The sequence below is a fragment of the Neolamprologus multifasciatus genome, chromosome 7 (assembly GCF_963576455.1).
Source record: "Neolamprologus multifasciatus chromosome 7, fNeoMul1.2, whole genome shotgun sequence".
Taxonomy (NCBI): Eukaryota; Metazoa; Chordata; class Actinopteri; order Cichliformes; family Cichlidae; genus Neolamprologus; species Neolamprologus multifasciatus.
This window is the reverse complement of record NC_140445.1, coordinates 16704795-16725052: the sequence shown is the minus strand read 5'-3', so window position 1 is coordinate 16725052 and position 20258 is coordinate 16704795. Positions and strand designations below refer to the sequence as shown.

Genomic DNA, 20258 nt, shown 5'->3' with positions numbered 1-20258 from the left:
TTGCTCTTTTTGACCTCATGTTCACGTAGATGGATGGTTATCGTTATGGCTTCTGATGTGCCTCTGTTTCAGATTGGTCGACTTCACTAGATTACCATCACCCACACCAGAAAATAAGGATCTGTTCTTTGTGACAAGGAACTCAGCTATCCAGCCTTCCCCTGCACGCAGTTCAAGCTACTCTGAGACGAATGAGCCAGACCTGGGCATGGCCAATGGCAGCAAGAGCTTGTCCATGGTAGACCTCCAGGACCCCCGCATTCTGGATGGTGGCACAGTTCCCGGCTCCTCAGATGCTCTGGGTGAAGGCCCAGCTTCCGGGGCAGGCTGGTCAGCCATAACCTCACAAGGCAACATCCCCGGAGGTCCCACCATAAGGCGGCCAGGCCAGACCCCCACCACCCCAGGCATGGAAAGCACTCCTGGCCGACCCGCCCAGCTGCTAGCCCCGCTGTCCTTCCAGAACCCTGTCTACCAGATGGCGGCCTGCTTGCCCGTGTCCCCGAGGGGACTGAACGACTCGGGTTCAGAGTGCCACAGCTCGGTGAGTTCCCATAGCAACAATGAGGACGGGCCAGCAGGAGGCAAGCACTCCTTCTTGAACCACGGCGGAGGGGGCGGGGGGAGCAGCGGGGACGAGTACACCAGGCGCTCTGGGGAGTTCAACCGCCGGCAGCTGTCCCTCACGGAAACACCGCACCAGCCCGGCGTCCCCAGGCAGAACAGCGCTGGCCCACAGAGGCGAATAGACCAACCGCCACCTCAGAACATTACTCGTGGCCGCACCCCACCGAATCCGCTCAACAGCGGACCCTACCCCCGGCCCTCCTCTGGCAGCATGATGACGTCATCACCCGACTGGCCCGGCAGCGGGGCTCGATTACGACAGCAGTCCTCCTCCTCCAAAGGCGACAGTCCTGAGACCAAGCAGAGGGCTCAGCACAAACAGGTACCGCTGCATGAAGCGCGAGCTGCAAACGTAAAATGCACAACTACTCGGTCATGTGAGCAATCTTCAGCACAGCCAGCTATAGCTGCCTCACTGTATTTAATCACTTTAAATTACAGTAATATACAAATTTGCTGTTACAGAACACCCATTTATGTCATGCACGTCAAAACGGGCTGCGTGGGTGCTCGCAGACGCTGCACATTGTGCCCTAATGAACTATAGTCACTGTGCATGTAATAATAGTAATTTGCATACAGGCAGCTCATCACCTCACCACTGTTTCACTGGTTAAGTTTAATGGGTTGAGAACGAGGGTGGCGGAGGCACAATTAGTATCTTATTAACGAGCAGTATGTGCTCAAACGTGCTCTCTCCAGACAACGGGAAACAGAGCTCGTGGATACAAACGGTTACAGTAAATTGCAAAGTCATTATTGGAAAGTCAGGACTTTGGGGTGTAATCAGAAACACAAATCAATTTTTGCCCCAGGCAAACTGGCTGGAGGGGAGAACATCTGCATAATAGCTGTAATGCTTTGCTCTCCCCAGTGTGCTAAAAGTCTACAGTATCGCCCCAAGACTGACTGAATTAATGAGAGCAGCAAAACAAAAACTAACAAATTGAATTTGTAGAGGGCTCACTCACAGTTATCATTAAGCAAGACGACTTTAATACCAGTGTGTGTGGATTGATGGATTGATGCATTAAGTTCCAGGCTGGGAGTGTAGCTCTAGGAATGCTAATATTTATCAGTCACTTTGCGACTGTGGTCCAGCTATAAATACACCGATCAGGCATAACATGACCACCTGCATTATGTCCACTTTTTGCTCCCAAAACAGCCCTGACCCTTCAAAGCTTGCACTCCTCTAGACTCCTGAAGGTGTGCTGTGGGATCTGACACCAAGATGTTAGCAACAGATCTTTTGAGTCTCGTACACTGTGAGGTGGGACCTCCGTGGATACTTCTTTGTCCAGTTCTGGGGCGAGGTTTTGGAGGCCAAGTCAACGCCTCAAACTCGTTCCTGAGCCATTTTTGCTTCGTAGAGGGCGCATTATTCATCTGAAAGGGTGCACATGGTCTGCAACAGTGCTTAGGTAGGTGGTAACATCCACATGAATGGCAGGACCCAAGGTGTCCCACACTGCATCTTCCAGCTAGCCTTCTTCCCATAGTGCATCCTGGTGCCAGGTGTCTCCCCAGGTAAGCGATGCACACTCACCTGGAGATGTAAAAGAAAATATTGACTCATCAGACCAGGCCATGTTCTTTTATTGCTCCGTGGTCCAGTTCTGATGCTCGCATCAGTGAGCCTTGGCCGCCCATGACCCTGTCACTGGTTCACCACTGTTCCTTCACTGGAGCTCTTTTGATAGATACTGACCACCGCACGCTGGGAACACCCAGTCCCCATGCTTGCCCATTTTTTTTCTGCTGCTAACACATCAACAAAATGATGAAGACATAATCAGTGTTATTCACGTCACCCGTCAGTGGTCACAACGTTATGCCTGATCTGTGTTCCTCAATTATCTGACTATTACACACATGGCACCAAAAGATGAATCCTTATGTTTTTCTTTCCTTAGCCATGCTAAATATCTGAAAATGGACTGCACAGTTTATAACAACATTAGGTGTTTTGTTGCTACTGCTACTGTGGGACACATATAGTGAAGAATCATTAATGAGAACACGAAAGTTTCACTCACATCACATGTATAAATATGTGCAGTTTGACGTGTTTAATTCAGATACGTTGTCTCTCAAACTGCTTAAATGCAAATGAGGGTGTGACTAATTTTAAAAAAAAAGCAAAAGCAAACAAAAACCCTCAGCAGATAGTAATGTTACATGACTGTTAGCCTTTGCCTCCAGGTAGATTTTGGCGCAGGTATTGAATCTTACAGTGTTTACTTTCCCTCGCTGCCAGTGTGACACTATAGCTGCTCTCACTCCCACATGTTTAAAAACCTGCTTCAGAGAGCGTGTGCTACAGGTTTGCGTGAGCCTGAACACCGAAACGTGCATCCATTCCACCTGCTGCTTTCAGTCCAGATGAGTCTATGCATTTCAAGCTTCTTTTGTTTTTTTTTTTTGTTCTGTTTTTTTCTGTTGTTTCTGTGGTGATATTGCAAACTCCCTCCTCCCCCTCTCCCCTCCTGCTCGTCACTTGCTCTCATGTATGTGTGTGTATGTGTGTGTGTGTGTGTGTGTGTGTGTGTGTTTTGTGTTGGTTTTACTAGGCCCCCTCCCCAGTGAACCCCAGTGCGTTGGACCGCACAGCAGCCTGGCTATTGAATATGAATGTGCAGTTTTTAGACCATGAGGGGATGGAGCCCGAGTCACTGAGAAACAGAGAGGATCTAACTCAGGTGGAGAAGGTAACCTGCCATCCGACCCCCTACCCCCAGCACCCCCCCCCCTCTCCTTTTTCACAAACCACCACAACCTTCAGCCCTGACACTGAACTGTCCTTTCTTTTCTTTACCACTCTCACACACTTCCCCTCCTGAAAGCCCCCCTTCTACACTCAATTATCTCCTGATTTTTTTCTTTATTTTGGGGGTTTTATTTTTAGATTTTCTTAAACTTTGCCCTTGCCTCTGAGCCAAATTGTCACCAGCAAAAAGCCACAGTGTGCATATTTCCAACATAAAAGTAAGGGAAATGGCTTCATTTTGTGCATCAGTCTGGCTCGATAAACAATACATTTGAAAAAAAAAAAACGGAGTTTTTGGTGATAGTCCAGCTGTTTATCTGCAATGTTTTTGGACATTTATGCAGCTGCGGGAAAATCATAGCTACAGCAGGAGGTAGTTATCATGAGCAAATAATTGTGAAGCTAAATATAGCAGGCAAAAACATCAACAAGCTCCAGTGCTGACAGCAGCGGCTTCATTAATCTCATTTTCTTGATGAATGCGTTAGCCTTTTTAGTAAAATCCAAAAAGCTGTGAATATTAGTCTATATATTATTATGCAGTTCTGTCACATTTAAAAAGCTAAACTTTGAAAATAACTAGAAATGAAGTGTGTGTGAGAGTTAAACTGCTTTAAAGACATCTCCCTTCACCTCCAGAAAAAACAAAAAAATGTCCCCTTAATCCTTTCTGGCTATCTTTAACACAGAGTTTTTAGTCCAAACCAGGTGTGTCCGTGTGCGTGTGTGTGTATCCACATGCAGCATCCACACAGACGTCTTGCAGCTTGTGTGTGCTTGCATCGGTGTGAGAGACGGGGACATAAAGAGGCTTTTTGCTGCTTCCTCTGCCTACGTTCGCTGCTTCTCTGCTGAGCTACCTTTACAGCCGTTCACTCTCAGCTTCCATTCTTTGGTTGGCTTGTCGCATGTCCCCCCCACCCTTCTTCTTTTTTCTTTTTCGTTATGTATTTTTTTGTAAATCCATAATGAATACAAACCTGTCATTCCGGCGTAGCTCGTACGTTATGGAAGCCAGCAGCCCCGGCAGGGAGAGCGACCAAAGAAGGCAATAACTTCAGTGTTAACAAAGAAAGCCACAGCCACCTTAAAATAGCAGAGCCGCTAACAAGACAGGAATTGTTTGAGAGTGGCTTAGACACTCCTGCAGCTAATGGTCTATACAGTCTTCACTATATGGACATAATAGACACATGTAAAAAATAAATGCTACGTGCCTTTTTACTTAAATAGAGCATTTGCTGACTACCTGCACAGTGTGTGTTTCAATGTAACAGATACGTTTACATTTTGTGCTCGATGGTTAATTTAATTTGTGTCAACGGTATCCTGGCAATCTAGTTAGTAGTGTGAGTATCTAATCAATTTGATTAATGAATTTCTCCTGTTGGGATCACTCAATGCTCACTCCCCCCAGCACCTGAAAATGATTTTGACACAGAAGGAAAAGTAGGTTAGAAGATCAGCTTGGTTGAGAAATGTAGATTTAAAGTTTCCTATAAGAATAGGAATAACTTTATTTATCCCGAGGGATACATGTATCATCTACATGCTCAAAGCAGCAGGAGAGACAGAGGAACAGATGAATAAGATATACAATATATACAATAAGAATAGTAGGATACAGTAATATACAGTAGGATAGTGCAAGACATAGTATCAAATAACTCTAACGAAGTAATATATATAACTATATCCTGGAGAATAAATAACTTAACTGTCAGTGCAGGCGATTCTACAAAGTGACAGTATTGTGCAATAGAATAAAGGGAGTAGCAGTGTATGATGGAGGGATGAAACAAATATTCAATAAGGTACTGTTGGGTAATATTGCACGGTCTGAAAGGGAACAGAATAACATTGGTAATAGTCTCAGGAGAATCACCTACAGAGTGAGGAAGAGTTATACAGTCTTATTGCCACCGGCACAAAGGATTTACTGTGGCGGTCAGTTCTGCATTTCGGGGCAATGAGTCTTTTGCTGCGTTTGCTCCGATGGTCCACCATGGGGGCGTGCATGGGGTGGGAGGGGTTGTCCATGATAGAAAGAAGCTTTTTTAGCATTCTCCTTTCAGACACCTCCAGGTTCTCAAGTCTGACACCCAGGACAGAACTAGCCTTTTTAATCAGTTTGTTCAGCCTGTTGGCATCAGCTGTCTTCACCCCACTTCCCCAGCACACTGCTGCAAAGAACACGACGCTCTCCAACACCGAGTGATAGAACATGGTCAGCATTTTCCTACCAACATTGAAGGACCTGAGTCGCCTCAGTAGGAAAAGCCGACTCTGCCCTTTTTTGAAGACAGCATTGGTGTTCTTGGTCCAGTCCAGTTTACAGTCCAAGTGTGCCCCCAGGTACTGGTAGTCCTCAACGATCTCCACATCAGCCCCTCTTATGGTGACAGGGTTAGGAGGAGGAGCCTGCTTCCTAAAGACCATAATCAGTTCTTTTGTCTTTGTGATGTTAAGTTGTAGGTGATTTAGCTCACGCCACTCGACAAAGCTGTCCACCACACTCCTGTACTCCTCCTCCTCCTGTCCATCCCTGATACAGCCCACAATGGCAGAGTCATCCGAGAATTTCTATACAGTCGTGTGCAGAAGTCTTGAGCCATCCATCACTTGTTTATATTTTGCTTCCAAACTGACCTATGACTCATTCGAGCATAAATACGCAGCCTGTTGCAAAAACACATCATTTTGTTCCAATTTCTTCAGTTTAATCTACATTAAATGCCAAAGACAACACAAATGGCATTTTTTTCCACCAACACAGTGATTCCCACTAGCCCAAACCTGGGCATATAACGACACAGTGTGCAATATGTTCCTAAAAAAAAATGAGCAAACTGGATAAGTGGAGGACAAGGCATCTACTAGCAGATATACAGTATCTGAAACTCCTTAAGAAATAGGGTGAAAAAACCCAGCAAAAACCTGACACCTTTACACAGTACTGTAAAACTGGTCTTGCCTAAGAAAGTATGGGTGCTCAAAGTTGCTGGAAGAAATGATGCAAAGTTTTGACTCAGGGACTGAAAATATTTATAGTTTGTATTTTTTTTTCAGGGCTGCATTAATTATACTAAATTCAGTTCAATTCAGATTTATTTATATAGCTCCAAATTACAACAACAGTCACCTCATGCCACTTTATATTGCAAGATAAAGATACAGAGCGGACCCCAACAATCAGATGACCCTCTATGAGCAAGCACTTGGTGACAGTGGGAAGGAAAAACTCCCTTTTAACAGGAAGAAACCTCCTGCAAAAACCGACTCTTGGTTTTTAACTATGCTGGTTAGTCTAAAAACCCCAAAATTTAACAAACCTCCTTCCAGTGTTTTCCGTTGGGCTTCTATTTTGACTTAACTGTCCTGTGAGAGATACACGGATGTTAGCAATAATAGAAATATAACCCAGGAATGCCATCAGATGTAACATCAGGACAACTGGTGCACTGATGCATCTGTCCAGTAGTGATGGGTCGTTCGCGAACGAAATGGCTCTTAGAGCCGGGTCTTTGACGTGAACGACGCGAGCCGGCTCCTTATCGCGAGCTGTCCCGTGGGTTTTTTTTTTTTCTTTCTTTCTCTCACCCTCTCTCTCGCACTTTTTTTCTGCTTCACTCAGCACGCGAGCCTTGTGCTTTACGCTGGGCATAGGGAGGAGGGGGGGTAGTTACACTCAGTAGCACAGGAACAGAGCCAGAGGGAGAGAAAGAGAGCCAGGGACAACAACGTCACATTAGAAAGGTATAGTAATCATCCACAATTATTTTCAGTTGCAGATGATAAAGGATTCAGAAAGTTTATTCATGCAGGTCCATATGACAGAGAATGTGCATCTTCTTTTTGTTTTCATATTTTTATTTATATTTAATTGTGTTGTGGTTTGCAGTGTTTTGTGTTGTTTCACTTTAAATTTGTAAAAGGAAAAAGCTGAAAATTTAAATAGTTAAAAGTTGAAATGTGAATAGTTGATTTTTGTATTATATGATTTATTTATTACATTTTACGTGGAGTGAATAAATAAAAGTATATTTACGGTGGCCCCTACAGACAAAGCACATACAAACTTCAAATCACGTACAAACTCCAAAGCACGTAAAAACACGTACAAACTCCGAAGCACGTAAAAACTCAGAAGCACATAAAAACTCAAAACACGTACAAAAGACAACAGAAGTGCTCCAGGATGCTAGGGCGCAGTGTTGAGCTTTTGTTACCTAGTGGCTACACAAGCCAGCAAGTACCAACGACCGGATCTGGTTTGTGATAGTAACAGGTAAATGAACTTTTTTTTTTTTTTTAATTATTTGAATATATATGAGTGCCTGTGTATAAATACACAAACAATACACACGTGCTTTCAATTGTGTAATTTAAGTGATCTAGTAGCTCTGCTTTGGAAGTTCAGTTCATGCTAGAAATGTGTTTTGGAGTTTGTACGTGTTTTGTCTCTAGGGGCCACCGCATATATTTATATATAAACATATATAAATAAAACCACTTTTTTTACGTTAGTAATTCCTTTTGTGCATAATTTTATATTATTGTTAATAATAAATTAATTAAAGCAACAAAACAACCTGAAGAGCCCGTTCGGAGCCGAAAGAGCCGGCTCTTTTAGTGAGCCGAACCGAAAGAGCCGGATCTCTAAAAAGAGCCGGAAATCCGATCACTACTGTCCAGATCGCCTTTGTTTCCCCAGCTCTCTCTTCTTCTGGTCTGTGTTATCAATATTCATATGTGTTAATTTTTTTTTTAGCCTGCTTGAATATCAGATGCACATCTGCAAAGGGAGACAGTATGACTGAAATAAGTCAGATCTTCTTTGTGTCTTTGGCTGAAATACATCAATATTTAGCGGCGCTTCGCGTTGCAAAGGCACAGGGTTAAAATCTTCATGGTGATAAATATTGAAAAACAAAACATTACTTGTCAAAATAGCTGCTTGAACAAATGTTCTAACCCTTTCGACACATACAGAGAGAGAAGAGGATGATGAAAGGAGGTGTTTTTTTTTTTCTTTTTTTTCTGTGGATAGCAGAAAAGGTTTGACAGCTGCTACAGCTGCTTGATTTTCTTTGGGTTAGATGGAAAGTGAGAATGCCGGTAAGAAGACAGCATAAGGAAAAACATTGGGTCGATGTTTGCTGCATTTGAAGCAGACCAGTGCAGGGACTGAGGACAGAACACAGGAACTTCAGATACAGCAGATGTCATTTGTTCTCAGGAGATCTAGTGACAAGAACATCTGGGATATCAGAGATGGAGAGAGAAGTGGAAAAAGGGTAGAGCAGCCGATGAATCTATGGAGGTCACTCGTACTGCTGGGAACAAGAGGGCTGATGGGGAAAATATCCCCATGGAAAGCAGTAGTGTGACATGGGTAAATAAGAGTGAACGGGTACAGAGTGAGCGACGTCCTCACTTTGTAATTGGATCTGATCGTGCTTGCTCATAGGGGTTCATCTGATTGAGGGGTTTCTCTTTATTATTGTAGGGCCTTTCCTTATAATATAAACAAGGCGACTATTGTTGTGATACGGCATAATATAAATAAAATTATATTATTATAAACTAGCAGTGAGGCTTGAGGAATGGCAATGTCAGAGGTTCTGTCCACAGGTTTAGGTCGTGTTTGTAGTTGGTTTCTCAGTGTGTGATCTTTGATGTTTTAAGCGCACAGTCTTAAAGACTGGTTGGTGACTGCCTTGGCAACCGGCAATCATTAGGCAAAAACGACTGGATGCAAGTCCAAGAATTAGTTACTAGCAGGTTGCCAAAAATGTTGCCCACCCCAGCTTTAGACTGTTTAGACGTCAAAAAATGTTTGATTCCTCTGCTTGTTTCCTTTTCTCTGACGCATAGGCTGTGTATTAAAGATGGCCATAGCTGCTGAGTCTTAAAGCCAATATAAGCCTTAAAACTGCAATCTTTCTAATCGCCAACAGGGGGCGAATCCCACTTTGAGCATGTCTGATTTTAAAAATAAGTGTATGGGAAAACGGGCTTACAGCCCACTGTTAATTTTATGAAAACATTTCAGAGCTATATGATGTCATGGTGGCTACATCTGTCTTTTATATGCAGTCTACTTGCTGAAGAGAAGTTTCTGCTTCACTGGTTGCATCCTTTTCTTATCACCTCCTCTTTATTCATTCAAAATTCCCTTTTTCCTCCCTTCTCTCTTGCTTTGATTTTTCTTTCTTTTTGCCAGTTACATGTCTCAGTAGGTCATTGGTTTCAGATCCAGAACAGAGGCTGCTTTTGGAAATCTTCTAACACCACTCAGTATTTTGGGGGGGGCAATAAAAGCTTTACTGGGCTCGTCAAAGGCACCGTGATGTCAATCAGTGTTTTTCAATGTGCTATCATGACATTCCATATAAAATTTCCCACAGTAATTCCCTCTAGACCAAAATTATACTCCATCTCAGACACAAAGCAGCACAGTCCCAGGTCTGATTGAGAGATTGCCGTTTTTTGTTCTCGTCTCGTGGTAATGAAGAAGGGGACCCCGCTGCTAGGGCTGATGATAACGTTGATAACAAAATGCGATGATGAGAGCGTCCTCAACGCTCCGCTTCTCTGTTCAGTACCAGCAGGAGATCGCGGTGCTGCAGGAGAAACTACGGGCGTCGGTGCAGAAGCTGGAGGAGTACGAGGCTCGTCTGAAGGGTCAGGACGAGCAGGCCCAGAAGGTGCTGATGGAGTACCAGGCCCGGCTGGAGGAGTCAGAGGAGCGCTTGCGCAGACAGCAGGACGACAAAGACCTCCAGATGAAGAGCATCATCAGCAGGCAGGGGAAAGGAGGAAGAAGAGGCAGATTTGCTGAGATGTATTTTGGGGCGCGTCGTTTCACAGCTCCTCTAACTCTGCCCTGTCGTCGTTTATCTTCCCAGGTTAATGTCGGTGGAGGAGGAGCTGAAGAAGGATCATTCTGACATGCAGGCGGTGGTAGACTCTAAACAGAAGATCATCGACGCACAGGTCAGTCCACCGTAGCGACCCCACCACGGGCTGCGTATGGCTTTGTGGATACTTTTCATCTGTGCGTTTTAAATTTGTATGTGCTGTCACTTGCTTCTCCTACATGAGGAAACAAAGGGTCACTGAAATACAAAGAGATGTTTAATTCATAGCTGTCTAGCTGTGCCACTGACAAGCTTGGATGGCTGAGCAGAATTTCTCAGCTCCCTCCCACTCCTCCTTATAAAACAAAAGTGTCTTATCTGGTTGTCTGTCAGCATGTAGCACCTCTATAATCCACAGTGGTTCATATTTGTGTAAAATTGCATGAAAATCTAACTTAAAAGAAAAACTGTGTTCTTTTTGAGCATTTTTAAGGAATTTTGAATGTTTGTCGTTGGGTTTGTAACTGTCACCAGAGAATGATTGTGCAGGTATGAATTTTACCGGCTGTATAGAAGGATTAAACCGTCCTGCTTGTGTGTGTGTTAGAGCTGTAAGTGCAAACACCAGCACACAATTAAGAGCAAATCTGCATCTTGGTAGCTTAGGTGTTTCACAGAAATGACAAAGAAATGCAACTGATGTTTACACAGACACAAACATGCATTGGCAAATAATCTCTGTCACACACACAGTAATGAGAGTTTGCATCTACAAACACGTGCGCTGCAGTAAGGCAATGAATTGTCAGCCTCAGTACACAAGCGCAGATAGAAGGCAAATAAAAAAGGTCATTGCAAAGACGGGGAGTGAAGACTGCTTTAGTGGACCGGGACAGGAAGTTGATGTATTTTTTAAAATGCAGTTTTTATCTGCGTTAAACTACACAGAGTACACCACAGGAGATCAGTCAGGCCTCGTGAACAGGGCGTGTTTGAAATTAGCCATTTACAACAAAAGACTGTATGTAAAAGATGGACATAATCACAGTGATTCTACCCACTGGTTTATGGATTTGCATTTTAAAGCCTCTAGCAGCATTAGCATATTTGGCTGTCAGGTTGGTCTTTTGGAGCCAAAGACCACCATATTTATAGACGAGGGTGTTAGTCAGTGCTAGTTTAGTTAGCAAGCTGCATCCATAGTGTTCAGTTTCACAACACAAACACATGCTAATTAATGCTTAATAGCATACAAAAACAAAATAAAAATTTCTACTAAAACTGAATGACAGTCTTGGTCTTTATAGCCAGTCTTCCTCCCCTCAGCCCCAACTGGTCGCCACAGATGGCCGCCCCTCCCCAAGCCTGGTTCTGTCAGGCTTCTTCCTGTTAAAAGGGAGTTTTTCCTTCCAACTGTTGCCAAATGCATTCTCACAGGGTGTAACCTGATTGTTGGGATTTTCTCTGTTATTTTGGAGTCTTTACCTTAAAATATAAAGCGCCTCGATGCAACTGTAGTTATGATTTGGTGCTATATAAATAAAACTGTATTCAATTCAGTTATCTTACATGAGCTGTTGGTACAACAAGCAGATGGGAAGCCTAAGCAGACAGTTAGCAGCCTAGTTAGGACGTAGCTGTCACTCGAAGCAGCCACACCCATGACAATCTAACCTTAAACCTTAATAAAATATAAACATGACAGTTAGTTTGCATATCAGTGTCAGCTTCACTTTCCAGCTCCAAAGGTTTCCGCTCATTTAAAACAAGCTCGTGACATTAATAAAGCTTGGTTGTAGAGCAGATATCAGCAGGTCAGGATGGAGACGAATAAGAACGTCACGTTTCTCCTCCAACTGACGAGGAAGCTGTAATATTGGATTTTTTTTCCCGGGTCTTACTGTGTTCATGTGCATTCACAGGAGAAGCGCATAGCATCACTGGATGCTGCCAACGCCCGTCTGATGAGCGCTCTCAGCCAGCTAAAGGAGCGCTACAACATGCAGACGCGCAACGGCATCTCCCCCACCAACCCCACCAAACTGCAGATCACGGAAAATGGAGAATTTAGGAACAGCAGCAACTGCTAAGAAAGACCCGGCGTCTGCCCCGAGCGAGAGTTGACCGCCCGAGTGTGTACAGCTGTTCAGCATGTGGATGTCTACGTGCATACGTGGATGCATGTCTGTTTGAAAGACTGCGAGACTGCAGGCGTGTGCCTGTGTGAGTCTGTTTTATAAGCCAGACATTTCCTTTTTTTTCTTTTGTTTTGTTTTGTTGGAGACAGTGTAGGAGTGAGGGCGCCACTCTTTTGAGGGGCCAGCCAGAAAAGGCAGAACTTCAACGCTGACAGACAGATCACCAGACGGCCTTCATTTATGAGGGTGATGGCCAGAGGAGGTGGGGCGGAGCTTGTGTGTATATATAGAACTCGAAGCTGTTTGCCAATGGACGCACGTAGTTTGCTGGGACAATTCACGCCGCTGTCAAAGCCTGGGACGAACCACTATATACCCAAACACAGTGACGACCGCCAGACACGGTCACCCTCGCAACCCTCCTCTCTCGTTCTTCTTCTCGTCCCTCTTGATGACCAGGTGGACCCACTTCAAAACCAACAGCACGTACTGAGGATTATCACTTTAGTTTCTCGAGAGGATTACTAGTGCTTTATTTTAAAGAACCAAATAAGAGCTTATTAAAAGAAAATTGATATTTTTAATCCAAAACAATCTACGTTTCCCTTTCCGCTGCCGAGTGTGTGTTCCTGAGCATCCCCTGACCAGCCCCCTCCCCACCCCTCTCCTTTCTCTACGTAGTGCACTTTGCGAACAGCTATTGGTACATGAAAGGCCTTAAGTAAGGAACACACCTCGACTTTCTCCCACATCTCCCCAGCAGCTTTTTTTCTGCAAACAAAAGTTATACTGGCACAACTTATACTGTGGATTTGTAAAGAAACAAACGCGTTACAGATGTATTATAAGCACTTAACTAAAGGAATTCTATGTGATACTATATTCATGAAATTTTAAATAGATGTATGCAGTTTTTTTTCCTTCTATAGATTATACACACATATACCTATATTTGATAATCTCAAATATAAAAGCAGCCCTTTATTTCCGAGTTTTATTTTTCTTCTCTTCCGATGGAAAGACTGTCGTGTGTAGCTTGCTTTGGAGCCCTGGAGAGAGGGAGGCCACACTGCCGAGCAGTCGCGAGCGCCTCGGTCGTCCTTCAGAGTAATCCCACGACGCGTAACCCTTTACATACGGCGCGAGAGACAGGAGCAATCTGGTCTCACCCGGTGCTCATCGCTGCTCTTGAAGGCAAAGATTATCAATCACGAGTTCTGTGCGTGGTCTTTTTCTGATTTTCTCTAGTTGCACAAGAGCTATTGAGAGACGCGCTTAAACGCGCTCGCTCATACTATACACTGGACTGATGAGCCGTTACAAGGCGCGCCCCTCACACCCCCAGTCCTTACATTTTTTGCGCTCTCGATGCTTTATTTGTCCGTGGTTATGAAGTATGCTGCATCCAAACTGTGACTCTGTTGATCCCAGTGACATCATCGTTGTCTCGCTTTTGTTTGTTTTTTTCCTTCTCCCCCCTCTTACTCACTTCCGCCTTTCTTTATCTTGTTCTTCTGAATGTGAAGATGCTAACTCACAGTTGGTCTTAACACAGGGTTTGGTCCTTTTAATCCCTCCATCCATCCCAACCATCTCTGTATTTTGGATATTTTTGTAGCTGTTTTTCTCACTCTGTAACAAACTATACATCAAGCGTGAGGCCGCGCATGCTTCATCCTTGCTCTATAGCCAATAGTAGCGTCAGTATCACCATTTGTTTTCTCTGATTGCTAGCTGAACGATGATGATGATGATGGTGATGATGATGACGAGAGGCTTTTTTCAGACATGACGTGAATATATGATGTGTAACCGAGTGTATTAAAAGGCTGGGCAGCCTGTGATAGTGTAAATAAAATGCTCACACTATTTTTACCTAATGTTAACAGAGCTTTTTGTAAATGTATCTTGTGCTCAGACTCTGCTGTACCATTATGGATACTGTAAATATGAAACAGCTCAGTCAAGTCATCTGTCCTCATTGGGTAGAACTATACAATCAAATTTAACCTTTCAGTGTTCTCTGTTTAAAGTTGTTGGTTTCTTTTGTATTTAGAGTGTGTTATTGCTAGCCAAAAAAAAAAAAGTAGGAGTTTGACTCTTGGGATGTACTTCTTCATTGGTTACAGGCCAAGTCGAGTCCAGTCTCGAGATTCACAAGCACAATCCTGTATTTCTCATCAGTCTAGCTCTATGCACTTTTACGTTCAGTGGTTGATGTTTGTAATTAGCTTTTTTTTTTGTTGTTGTTGTTTTTTCAGGTGATTAAAAATGTGGCAAAGTTTAAAATTGAAGTAAGATTTTTATGATATGGCGAATTCACAACATTTTGTATGAGATTCTCAACGATGTGACTTTTCCCCTCCTTCTCTGAACCAGAACAAATTGCCTCAGACTGATGAGTTCACACGACTTTTCACATCTCACCCGACGTCTAAGCACCTGTAGAAATATCTGCATAGGTGAAAGTCAGACTGTGTCACTTTGACAAGTAGAAACAGCTCTTCAATTTAGATAGCAATAAATACGCTGTGTACTGTTTCCATTGGTAGCATTTGCTGACTGTTTGGTACCATTAGCAAATTTTCGGCACATTTTATGGTTAAAGGCACATTAGTGAGTCTGTTTTCAGACTGTGGTGCACTGGTGTTACTGTTACTACAGAGGTCAACAGTGGGTTCTGGAAGTAAGAATCTTATTCATATTCTCCACAGAGATTTTGATTATGAGATATATCATAACCCAATAAGTATTATCCATCAAAGAAGGAAGAAGGATCAAATTCTGTTTTTTTTAAGTTTTTTTTTTAAGTTTTTTTTTTTTAAAGCTCTTTGATGGGGAAGCTGAGATTTGGGATAAGTAGTTCTTTCACTCTTAAAAGTAACTATGTATAGTCTTTTACAGCTGCACTTTTTTTTTTTTTTTTTTGAGCCACATCATCTTTTTACAGTTATATGGCTTGGTTCAAGGCTTAAAACTCTTCATATAAGGATTTCCTGAAACATCACTGGAGAAAATGAATGGGAATTCACTTCTGGAACCAGAGCCATTAAAATCATGGGCGACACTGTTGCGCTCGATAGCTTAGCATTTCTGCTAAATGCTCGACTGTTTAAAACTCTACTATTTGGCTAATTACTTTATATGGAGCCCATTAAAGGGAAAAAAATTAATTTGATGATATGTCAGTTAGTAAGTCAGATTTTATAGAGTAACTAAGAATAACTTTGATACAGTTTTTCTTTCATAGGTTTGGGCATTAGCATATATAAAAAATATAACACACAAGATAACTGTTATCATGTACCTAAGATTACAGTTAGCTAATGTTTGCAGGTCAGTTTTACAAAAAAGGTACCGTACTGATCAGTAGCTTTGCACTGGCACTAAATCACCATGAAGTTGAGGGATATTTGTTATTTGACCAAATTATTTGGAATTTTGGTGTTAAAAAATGTAGTACGTAGCTTAGCATTTTAGCAACTAGTAATGTACCGGTAACTAGCTTAATAGCATTAGCTATTCTGAATTAAGAAATAGCTCATGCTTTTGAGCAAAAAAAACAAACAAACGTATTTTAGCAGTTTACCTGTAGCTGTTAAACTATGAAAGTCACATAGTCTCACTTTGAAGTTTACAAAAGTTAAACTGATACAAGGTTGCCACATTTATCCCACCAGTACTTCTTAAACGGATACAAGTAGAAGAGGCATTGCAGTTTTTGGTTTCTAATTCGACTCCTCATGTTTCAGTTTTGTTTTGTGTTGGTTTTTTGTTGTTGTTGTTTTGTTTTTTTATGGTCTACTTTTATAAATCAGGAAACCATGAGGTCACTCTTAACACACAGTTAAGCCAATCCGACTAAAGATGAATTGAAATATAAAGCTATAAATAAAGTAAGAGATGTTGTATGTTTTCTATTATCTTGTAGAAAATACTTTTGTAAGTATGTTGAAAGTATAAAGTATTTGCTGGATTCTGCTTCCTTTGACGACAGTGACAAAACAATAATGTACAGAGGAGTTTGTGTTGACAAAATGTGGCTGTGCAATTTATGTACATTTGCAACTAGACCTATTAAAGTTTTATTTAGCTATTTTAAAATCGTGTGCCTTTCTGTCTTTTGTCTCATCACCTCACACGTGCTGGTATCCATCACACTTATTCTGCTTCTCTGATAGAATAATTGGAGCTTAGTGTGAGAGCGTAACAGATTAATCACGTCATTAAATACTCAGACGGGCTGCGATAGATGACAAACAGCTAGAGAGAACATATGCTCAGTAGCAGGGTCCAAAGGAAAAGGCAGCTTTTTTTGTCGAAGTATAGTTTAAGTAGTGTCTGTTTCACTCAGCAAGTCTGACCTACATACTGCCTGATTGTCATTCCCCACATCGGGTAAAAAATTAAAACAGGCCTGAAACTTGTAGCAATTTTGTTGAAATTCCTGTAAAGTGAGCTGAAAGTTATATTTAAAAAAAACCCCTCATAACTGTTTTAAGTGCAACAGAAAGAAAATAGAAATGTAATATTCAAATTGTATTAGGTTTATTTGTAACAGCCAACCTCACGAACTGGTGTGTTTTACAGGAAAGGCCTTCTTGTTCTCTGTGAAGCTCACTTATTTCTTTTGCCCAAGTGGAACAAGTGTCTCCCTGCAGCAAAGGCACATGTTCAGCATGTCAGGCTTGTAAAACTCTAAACTACAAAAAAAGCATTATTACTACTAACAACTAGCCTTACCGGTGCCCAGTGGTCAGATTCAGGATTCAAAGATACCAAAAGTTGAAAAAAACACCAGACAAAAGTCACCTGCTTCAGATGAGATGGTTTCCCGTCCAGTGCGGAGCGCATTCATCATTTCCCCTTCAATCCAGTTTTGATCTAACTAAAATGCTTCGTTAAAAAAAAAAAAAAAAAAAAAAAATCTGCCCAGATTTTTCTGTATTCATAATAACTTTAATTTTGAAAATCACAGCAAGGAGATCGTGGAAGATCCTGAATCCAGCAACCAGCTGGGGCTTTTCTGTGTGGAGTTCTCCCTGTGTCTGTGGGGTTCTCTCCAGGTACCTGGCTCTTTGCCACAGTCCAAAGACATGCACATTGAGCTAAACTGGTGTCTTTCTGTGTTCCTCACAATCATCTGGCGACCTATCCATACCCTATGACAGCTGGGATAGGCTCCATCCCAAATGCTAATGGTTGGGGTTTCCTAGCTAATTAGCGCAACATACTGAAAATTGCCAAAGATAATACAGTTTGACAGACTTAAAGTACTGTTTCACCAACAAAGTGATTCCCAAAGAGCTATTAGCTGAAAATGTGGCATTTTCCAGCATGGTGTGCACTGTGTTATTAAGTACAAGATAAAAAGAAGTAAAAGAAGTAGCTAGCCTTAAAAAAACACCAAACAAAAAAAAGCTCCAATTGATGCATCTGGTGTTTTCCAAAGCCTCATCAGAAGAAGAATATGCCACTGTTAAGGAAAGGAAATGGAGAAAAGGCTGAAGTTGTGTGATTATTTGTGTTTCATATACCGTTATTTCCATTTATATTTGAACATTTGAATAATACCCTGCATCGATCCTCAATTTTTCTAGCAAAATATAAAGAAATGAGGGGTGCCACAAGATTTTTGCACGGTACTGTATGTGACGAGCCTTTTCATTTTATAAACGAGAAACCCACAGGCTGGCTCTTAACACAGAACAACAACTAACAAGGCAAGCACAGAGTGATGAACTTGAATTTAAAGATATAATTGTAATGACACTCTTCCAATCTGTGCTTTTACACACACCAACTGGGGTCACGAGCAAGCGCTTCGGAGCACCGCTGGTTATTAGCAGCAGCGACAAAAGAACCCTGATGACTAAAGATGGCGGAGCTGCAGCATCAGCTGGCACTGGCAGCCTCTGCAACAGAAGGTCGAGGAAACATTGGCAGATGGCTGTGCTGTGAAACAGATCTGCCGTCTTAAGGCGAGTAAAAAGCGAGCCGTTTTTAAATTCATCCATCAGCCTCGTTGAAGACGGCGGCGTAAACAACTCAGAGTGCCAACCCCGGTGCCATTATGTGCAACAAATGGTGCCCTTTAATGAGCTCACAGGTGAATTCGCTCGCAGGTGCGATAACAATGGCGCACACACGAGTCGTACATTAATATCAGGTCGAACCCACACATCTCCAGTTCAAAGAGCAAAATGTTTTTATTTTGTTTGATAGTGTTATCAATACATGTCATTCATGTTATGTGCCAGTATTTAATAACTCATACATCTACTTCACATCATGAATACAGTAAATAAGTTAGCCCTACAGTATGTGTAGCAGAAATCTCTTAAATATTTAGTTCAGTCTGTTTTCCACAAGCTGCCCACACTGCACTTCTTTCATTGGTTTAGTAATTTTAGCATAAAAGAAAAAGACAAGCGACCTTCTAGCAGCAGCTGCCATGTTACTCTGGAATTATGAGGCATTCGGTTTTCTAACCAAATCTCATTTAAGAATCTGTAAAACATTTTCGTCATGCAATAATTTCTAGACATCTACGTCCAATGGCAGTTGTGTGGCTACATTCTAAAGAACATAATGGCTGGAGGTCTTGCGGCTGCCTGACTGGAATAGCTGCTTGAACTGAAAGAGGATAAGTGGCCGCGCGGCCCTTTTTCCCTTTGAATACTTATTCACTTAACTCATCGCCAATGGGCTCGTCGAAGGCGCACAGCTGAGCCGCTCACTGTCAACAGGCTTTCGCCGCTAAGCTAAACGCAAATAAATACAGCGATGACCACACACGCGCACACACACAAGTTCAAACAGTGAGCACACAAATGCCCAGTCACATCCATTTCTGTGCAAAAGTAATATAGCTGAAATATTTGCTGTGCAAATTCAAGAACATAATACACTGAGGATTCTCCCTTTTCCTTATTTTATGTGTGATGTGTGGATCGATTCAAGTGGAGCGTCTAATGTTATCCCTGAAAAGAAAGTTTGTTTTACCATAAGGGTTACCAGACAAATGTGAAAGGGAGGCATATAGCTGCCTTCTAGAATCAGTAAGTCAATTAAAAGCAGCCATTTCCTCCTCCTGACCGGATCGTGTTCTTCATATATGATCCTACCGGGAGGATGGGAGGAAATGCACCGACCTCCTTATATCTTCTTCCATTTCCATTCCAACAACCCCCTGCGGGCATCTTCCTCCTCTGAAGAAAAAAGCAATCAGTAAGAGAACAGTGCTCCTGCGAGTCAGCCAGCAGGGCATCGGCTCGTCCTTCTCTGGGGCTGCAGAGGAGGGGTGGACACCTAACTCCTCTGCTCCTGTGGAGAATGCTAAAGGCAGTGTTTTGGGGGGGGGGGTGGTTGGATGACTAGTTCCCTCTCATCAGTTCTCCACATTTGCTCTGAGCGAACGAGGCTTGAATCTTTGATGCCGGTAGTCCTGGCTGGACGCCCTTCGAAGGGGAGCCGGAGAGCTGAGCTGAGGGTTGGCGAGGCACGGCGTCTGAGTTTTGACAGTTCGCGGCAGCGCCCTGCTGCAGCTCAGAGAGCGCCTCTCCTCGACGCCCGACTGAGGTCCGAGCTGAGACTCGCACAGCTCCAGCAGTGACACTACCTGCTCCCTCAGTGCCAGGGATTTGAACCTGCGAGCTGCCAAGTAGAAAAAGGCTTCGATGAACGCCTGCAAGCCCATCCCTGTGAAGCAGAAGGCCAGGTTCATTAAGTCAGTATTTTCATACTGCTACTAGGTGATAAACTAGCAATTCTAACACAGAGAAGAGCTTGACATTTCCCTAAAGAACCTTAGCAGCTTTATGAAGATCAACAGCATTTTTTTTGTTCAGCAACTATGAA

At 42.8% G+C, this 20258-nt stretch overlaps 2 protein-coding genes across 13 annotated transcripts in view; one reads left to right on the top strand and one right to left on the bottom strand.

Moving 5' to 3' along the window:
- Positions 1-16502, top strand: part of dab2ipb (DAB2 interacting protein b) — a 209580-nt gene extending 193078 nt beyond the window's left edge. For 11 of the 12 annotated variants that reach the window (XM_085168636.1, XM_085168635.1, XM_085168634.1 and 8 more), the window contains 5 exons: positions 73-949; positions 3201-3338; positions 10003-10205; positions 10309-10396; positions 12183-16502. In XM_085168636.1, coding sequence (XP_085024762.1) covers positions 73-949; positions 3201-3338; positions 10003-10205; positions 10309-10396; positions 12183-12350 — 1474 coding nt within the window. In that variant the 3' untranslated portion in view covers positions 12351-16502. The remainder of the gene's footprint in view (positions 1-72; positions 950-3200; positions 3339-10002; positions 10206-10308; positions 10397-12182) is intronic. The other variant, XM_085168637.1, reaches the window with a different exon arrangement.
- A 2086-nt stretch (positions 16503-18588) lies between these two features.
- Positions 18589-20258, bottom strand: part of ttll11 (tubulin tyrosine ligase-like family, member 11) — a 24119-nt gene continuing 22449 nt past the window's right edge. The window contains exon 10 of the mRNA XM_085168650.1: positions 18589-20099. Coding sequence (XP_085024776.1) covers positions 19789-20099 — 311 coding nt within the window. The 3' untranslated portion in view covers positions 18589-19788. The remainder of the gene's footprint in view (positions 20100-20258) is intronic.